Raw genomic sequence first — 7,921 nt, 5'->3', positions numbered from 1 at the left:
TTACTGTCTTGATCAGGAAGGACATGTCTCGTGTGAAAGTTGCATCATTAAGCTAAAGCAAACTAATTAATTGATGACTGTCATGGTACATTACTTTTTCTTAGCCCAAAAAGTACATTACATGAAGTAAAAATGCTTTTCAACTCTCAAAATTGAAATCTAAATTGTAATAGAATGTGTCCCTTTGCAGGTGTCTAATGCATTGTGTTATGTTAGGTACTTAAATTGTCCATGTCAATCATCTCTCTAATCCATCTTAAATAAACTAATAAAATCATTGTTATTATGTGAATGCAATCAACATGAAATTTAAGACTTAGGATCCCAATGTTCATGTAATCACAACCAACCAAAACATCCATGCTTTAAATCTATCAGTTGGTGCAAAATTAATATATATCAAAGATTTTGCTATTGTTAGTCACTATGATACAATGATGTCCAAATCAGAAACAACTTACTGAAAAATTTTGATGTTAGGCTTGATTAGAATTTTGACTTTACTTTTATTAAATTTTATCTATCAGTAACTGGAAAAAATCAGAAGGGGCAGTACATGTCTCTCACCTTTACAGTGCAAATGAAAAATTGACTACCATTGGTGTTAGGACCAGCATTTGCCATGCTTAAAACTCTAGGACCAGTATGCTTCATTGCAAGAAAGTGTTGAAACTAGAAATGTAAGCAAATTAATTAAACTGAAATTTAAATTGGAAAAGAAACCTAAACTAAATTTTAAATACCAATCAGGCAATCACTATAAACAATTTATAGTTAAATATTACTATCAAGCCACAAGCCACAATATACATATATATATATATATATATATATATATATATATATATATATATATATATATATATATATATATATAGGTAAAACTCTCATCCTTGAAACTAGGACCATAGATACTAATTCCACCAGTTCCTGCAGCAAAATAAGAGCACATTATAAGTGAGAATAAAATTCATTAGCCTCTTTGATGCATATACATTGCATCTCAGTTGGAAAGTAAATGTACTCATCAATAAAAATATGTAGGCCTACATACAAAAGTATAACTCACATTTCCTTCCGTAAAGTCTCCTCCCTGAATCATGAAATCTTTGTTTATACGATGGAAGGAGCTTCCTTTGTAACCATATCATTTCTCACATGTTAGAAGATTATCCAGCTTGATATATAAAATTCAAAGTTACACAATCCATTCCAAAGTAGAAATCCAACGACAACAAGAAAAATGCTGTAGAAAAACTTGATTGCTTGCCTGTGCACAAAGCACTAAAATTTTCAGCTGTTTTGGGAACATCTTCTCCAAATAGGCCCAAAACAATTCTTCCCACAACCTCACCCCTAACTTCTACATCAGAGAAACATTTGGTTGTCACCTTGACTTGAAGCTCTAGAGCCTAACGGTAAAAAAACCACGTAAGAAAATTATGTCAATCAAAGTAGAAGGGATTATTGAGCATGTTAGTGTGGAACACTCATGCACACATCACATAGAGAAACTTAAACCACGCACATTTAAATCGAAAATCATGAAGAAAAATTAGGAGTGAGTGCAAACTGAACATTGTGAGAAACTAAATTGGTGTATGAATTGAAAAAAAAAAATACCTATTTTGATATACGAGCATCATACTCCGGTTGTGGCTGTAGCATGGTCAGTGTTGTAACTTGACAACGCTGAGTTAGGGCAGGAAAAATAATAACCGAGTTAGGGCAGATGATGCAGTGAGATGAAATTGAAATTGAAATTGAAATTGAATCTAAATCGAACTTGAAATCGAAAGTGACATGGAGATTATATCGAACTTGAAAACGACGCAGATCACGTAGTGATGCAATGACAAAGATGAAAGCTGAAATCGAAAGAGAAAGTGTGATGAAATGAAAAGAGAAAGCATGAAAAACGAAAAATTTATTACCTTGAGCTTCAATCGAAAGAGAAAGTAGGGATGCGCGCTTGAAAGTTGTTGCTTCCTTTAAGAGAACACTTTCAGAGGGAGAGGAAGAGCGTCCGAATACTAAATTAAAAATATGCAAACAGCAAAAATAAAAAATAAAATAGAATCCAACTTTTACTGGGTTTCTTAAAAAACCTCAAGTATTTAGCCAGGATTACCAAAACCTCTTTTTATGTCTACTTTTTAGTGGAGGTTATAATAATCCCAACTAATAAACCCCTTTTAAAAATACATATTTTTGTAGTGTAATAACAATAAATAATAATAACAATAATAATAATAATTTTATTAATAATAATATCATTAAAACTAATAATAATAATTTTATTATTAATAATAAATTTTTCTAGTTTTTTGTTTTCATAATATTTAAAAAGATTAATATATTATATATTGAAATTATAAGTAAAACTATACTAATATTTTTACTACTAATATTATCGATAAATTTGATAGTAACAACAACCATATAATTATAATATTAATATACTATATATTAATATAATTAATAATACTTATAATATTAATAACAATAATAATAACAATAATAATTTTTTTATTACTAATAATGTTAATAATTTTCATAATAACAAAATATAATAGTAATAATACTAATAATTTGACTATTAATTTTCATATATTATAGTTAATAATTTTTCTAATACTTCTTTACTCATAATAATAATAATAATAATAATAATAATAATAATAATAATAATAATAATAATAATAATAATAATAATAATAATAATAATAATGTTAATAATACCAATAATAATAATACATAATAGTAACATATAATAATAATAATATTTATTATTATTATTATTATATTAACATTGGTTATAATTTTAATACTATCACTACAAATAATATTTATAATAATAATATTAATAATAATTACAAATAATAATAATAATACTTATAAAAATATTACAAACAATAATATTATTAATAATTATAAATAATAATAATTATAAAAATATTACAAATAATAATATTATTTATAATTAATATTATAGTTGAAATTATAAATAAATGAAAAAATAAAAACAAATTGGTTTTTGTAGAATTTGAATCTGGATCCTTTTGTTAAACAGTTTTAAAATAACGAAAAAACTAAACTTTATGACACTTGTCAATAAAAAAAGATGATAATGGACTAATATTATCAATAAATTTGATAATAACAACAATCATATATAATCATAATATTAATATATTATATATTAATATGATTAATAATACTTATAATATTAATAACAATAATAACAACAATAATATGTGATATGGATCAATGTAGTTGCAGATATTCATTAAAGAATCCGAAAAAAGAGAGAGGAACACGTAATAATAACCACACAAAACAAATATAGTTAAATTAAGAATTGAACAAACAATAATTTCTTAATTAGGTATGAAGAATTGAGGAGACATTACTATAAATCTTTGCCCTAGGCTCAGTAATTCCTCGTCCTGGTTCGGAACACACAAAACCAAACCCCAGAAGAAGAAAAACTTTAAGTTTCATTCCAAACACAAAATGGAACACTCTTTAAAATTCTTCTGGGTGTTGGTTTTGTGCACAGTTGCAATGGCACACCAGACAATAGCACTTGAAACACTCGAAACTCTTCAAGGCAAAAGTTTAATTCAAAAGGTATGCACATTTTCTGCAACCAGAAACCTCTGCATTGAGGTTCTTTCTTCGGATCCTTACAGAAGCCCTAACGCAAACCTGAGAGACTTGACAATCATTTCTCTTAGGGTTGCTGCCACCAATGCTTCTGGGATCCTCGGCGAAACCAACATTTTGATCGACGACAATAAAATCAGTCCTGATGTCCAACAAGGTTTGTCTAATTGCAAGAAGACCATTTTGAATGCAGAGACCCAGATGGAGGACTCCATTGACGCTCTCAAGGTTGATTCCAAAGGGGAAATACAACTTTGGCTCAAAGCTGCCTTGGCTGCAATCGACACCTGCAATGCCTCCATTCCTGGCGATGAAGACATTCTTTCCGTTGAAATCGTTGCCTTCCACAAGTTATGCAACATTGCCATCACCGTTACCAATCTCCTTCTTAATCCCATCAAACTCTAAAACCCTTCGCTTCTGCTGTTTTTGCGGTGCATGCATCCATCTCTGTAACTCTTTTCTTCATCTTTTGCATCAAAATCTTAAACTGCATGTTGTTGCCCTACTTTTTCTTTCTTTCTCTTCTTTGTGCTACAACATGAAGGCATTCTTCAACAGATAAATAAATAAGAGTGTTTCAGAAATTACACAAAACGTTTCCTTCTTCTCTCCTTAACTTTACTTTTTCATACTTTTACAGTGATGATACTAATAGATACACAGTGGTATTGGAAAAATACCAATTTTTAATTTTAACAACAAAAATTTATTATCGTATAACTGTCGATCCTTCTTTCATGATAACATATTTTTTCTTAAGATGGCGAAATAATATAATTAATATATTGAGTAGTCACACGTGCATTTCTTGATAATTTTGAAATCAATAGATTGAAATTATTATAAATAAGAGTGTGTATCGAAGTTATGACTATACATAAATACTTTGCCATATTTTACTATTTTTAACTCACTTTATTAATCACATGAATATTTTACTATATAAATATTGCTATTCGGAGATTTTACTATATATGGATTAGCAAATAAATAAGGAGAAATTAAATTATGGATAGATGCATGAAATCAAATAAAAAGACAAATGCTCAGTTTCATTATTGGACACTGTGTTTAAGTTTTCTGCCATTATATTATATTTTGTTATTATTATTACTCTGTGTATCTATAGTTTTTAAATTTTAAGAATGAGTGTTTGAAAATAATAATAAAAAGTATATAAATATTAACATATAAACTACAAATATAATAAAAAATATCTATGACAGTTTTTAAAAAATAAATATAATAATTATTATAAAAAATCAGTTAATAACAACTTCTAAGTAGATGGACTTATAGATTTGAGGTAAAATGTTAACTTTTATATCAATTGATATTTTTTTAAGTAAATTTATGGTTGAATATTTTAGTAAATATTTTCACTATTCTTTGTGACCTTTTTATTAGGCTAAATACCACTGTGTTGAACATTTTGGAGAAATTATACACAACCTTTTGTGAGAGCATTCTTCCTTAGGGAGTGGAGTTCTTTCAAGCCTTATCTTGCCTTGGCAAGTGGCGGCATACACCACTCATCTTCAAGGTTGCCATGGCTTCTTCTAGCCTAGCCTTGTAGTGGCGTGAATCCTCCATTCCTCCCATTTCCCTTGCTTTTCATTTTATGTTTCTTTACTCTTCTTGGTTTATATTGTTTCTATTATATGTTTTTCCTTTTGATTTCTTACTCCCCATCAATCCATTCTCCTCCTCTCTAGAACCTTGGAAAGGAACCTTCACATCTAGATAGCTTGCTATCTTAATGTCCAGTGGGGATTTCCTTGGTTTTCTTAATCAACTCACACCATATTCAATAATCTTAAAAAGGAACAAGATAATCCTTCATCACTTTCCAAATTCAAACTAAATTTATTATTTGTATAAATGTTATACTATTATTTTTTTTATTAAAAATGATGTTTTAACATATTACATTTTTTCTAATTATTAACCCATGTTTTGTCAAAATTTTAAAATAATAATCCGTACTTAATTTTGTTAGTCATTTTTAATAAAAATATTAGTATCATTTGTATAAATAATAAATTTGATCTCAAATTCGAGATAACATATTACATTTTCTTTAATTGTTAACATGTTATTAATAAAGATTTTTTCCCTTACATTTTATATAAATATGATTACTTAATTTTATAAGTCGTTCATAATAAAAAAAAGGTTAAAATATTTTTTTGGTCCCAATTTTTGTTAAGTTTTTTCAAATTAGTCCTAATTTTGGTTTTGTGTTCAAATAATCCCAATTTTCGTCAATTTTGTTCAATTGGGTCATTTTTTGCTAAGACCGTTTAAATCATGAACCGTGACTGCCACATGTCACTTCATGGTTTTTTTAAATTTTTTTGATTTTTTTTTAAATGTACACGTGTCAATTCAGTAGCGTGCCACATGTCACTTCGTGGTTTTTTTTATTTTTTTATTTATTTTTGAATTTTTTTAAAATTTTTTTAAATGTCGACATGTCAACCCAGTAGCGTGCCATGTAGGTATGACAACGGGTCGGATCGGACACGGATAGTGCCTACCCGCAACCCGACCCGCCAAAAAAAAATTTGTCCGCTACCCGCCGGGTATCCGCTTAAAAATTACCCGCAAAAAATTTTAAAACCCGCGGGTACTCGTGGATACCCGATACCCGCAAATATTTTAAAAAATATATATTTTATAAAGTTTTTAATATAAAATTATAAAAATAAAATATAAATTAAATTAAATTTTAATTATAATTAAATTCGACATAATAAAATATACTGTTAATTTTAATTTTAATTAAATTTAACTTAATAAAATATAATTTTAATTTTTTGCGGGTAACGGATAACAGGTACCCGCGGGTACGGATAGTATGATACCCGTACCCGACCCGTTTATAAGTGGGTATTAAAATACCCGCTACCCGTGGATAATAAATACCCGCGGGTAGTAATTGTCCATCGCGGATTTTATCCGCAGATATCCGCCGGCGCGGATATTTTTGCCATCCCTAGTGCCACGTGTCAACGTCAATGTTCTATATTCAATTTGGTCCTTATATTTGTTATTTTTGTTCAATTTAGTCCCAATTTTGTTTAAAATTGACCAATTTTGTCCTTATCGAAGATGTGACCAAATTTAATTTTTATATCAAAGTTATTGAATTTTAATATATTATATAAAAATATTTAATAAAAAAATGTTAATTTTAATATAAAAATTAAATTTGGTTTTAATTTGGAGAGGGACCAAATTGGTTAATGTTAACAAAAATTGGGACCTAATTGAAAAACAATAACAAATATAGGGACCAAATTGAATATAGAACATTGACTTTGACACATGGCACGCTACTGGGTTGATATGTGTGCATTTATAAAAATTTTAAAAAAATTCAAATAAAAAATAGAAAAATTCAAAAAAACCACAAAGTAACATGTGGTACGCTACTGTTCATTGCTGTTAATGATTTAAACGGTGTTAGCAAAAAGGACCCAATTGAAAAAAATTGACGAAAATTGAAACTTATTTGAACACAAAACCAAAATTAGGACTTATTTAAAAAAACATGACGAAAATTGAGACCAAAAAAGTATTTTAACCTAAAAAAAATAATAGTATAACATTTATACAAGTAATAAATTTGGTTTCAAATTGGAAAGATAAATATTTTTAAAAAAAAAAGACTACATTGAAATAAAGGGACATATGTGGGTACTAAATTGAATTAAAGAAACATATATGTGGATTAAATATAAACCAAGACCATGACAATTGTCATTGACACAGACACGTGATATTCTCTTGTCGTGACACTAACAATGCCATGTGTCACTCATAGTGTCACGTGTCACACTATAAACCTAACATGTGACAATTTAAAAAAAAAAAACCTCACTAGTATTATATGTTTTCTATTTATAGTCTATACTTTAAATATATTCTTGTTAAATTTTAAAGATTTGATACTTTATAATTTACATTTATGGTTATATCCTACTCCCCAATACTTTCATCCATTGAATTTTCTATATATGGAATATAATATTTTACACACGTTAACGGAATGGAAAATGCTTTTCATACGTGATATGGATCAATGTAGTTGCAGAAGTTCATTAAAGAACCCGAAAAAAGAGAGAGGAACACGTAATAATAACCACACAAAACAAATATAGTTAAATTAAGCATCGAACAAACAATAACTTCTTAATTAGGTATAAAGAATTGAGGAGACACTATTATAAATCCTTGCCTAGGC

At 28.0% G+C, this 7,921-nt stretch overlaps 1 protein-coding gene and 1 long non-coding RNA gene across 3 annotated transcripts; one reads left to right on the top strand and one right to left on the bottom strand.

Moving 5' to 3' along the window:
• Positions 1–822: 822 nt before the first annotated feature.
• LOC114181663 (uncharacterized) lies at positions 823–2,070 on the bottom strand. Of its 2 annotated transcripts, XR_003603887.2 has the most exons (5): positions 1,935–2,070; positions 1,822–1,868; positions 1,624–1,692; positions 1,070–1,412; positions 823–930 (listed from the first exon to the last, which is right to left on the bottom strand). It is a non-coding gene; the product is annotated as an uncharacterized LOC114181663 (long non-coding RNA). The 2 variants fall into 2 exon arrangements; XR_003603886.2 differs by lacking the exon at positions 1,822–1,868 and having other exon boundaries at positions 1,935–2,040.
• Positions 2,071–3,435: 1,365 nt separating this feature from the next.
• On the top strand, positions 3,436–4,266 carry LOC114164802 (uncharacterized). Its single transcript, XM_028049570.2, has one exon. The coding sequence runs from the start codon at positions 3,517–3,519 to the stop codon at positions 4,075–4,077; it is 561 nt and encodes a 186-aa protein (XP_027905371.2). The 5' UTR covers positions 3,436–3,516; the 3' UTR covers positions 4,078–4,266.
• Positions 4,267–7,921: the final 3,655 nt, after the last annotated feature.

This window comes from Vigna unguiculata, chromosome 9 (assembly GCF_037176805.1).
Source record: "Vigna unguiculata cultivar grain cowpea cultivar isolate G323 ecotype 2 chromosome 9, ASM3717680v1, whole genome shotgun sequence".
NCBI lineage: Eukaryota > Viridiplantae > Streptophyta > Magnoliopsida > Fabales > Fabaceae > Vigna > Vigna unguiculata.
The sequence above is the reverse complement of the archived record's forward strand: the minus strand, read 5'-3'. Positions and strand labels throughout refer to the sequence as shown.

What these genes read in the sequence shown, in the direction of transcription:
- LOC114164802 (XM_028049570.2), top strand. Translation starts at nt 3,517, where the DNA reads ATGGAACACTCTTTAAAATTCTTCTGGGTGTTGGTTTTGTGCACAGTT.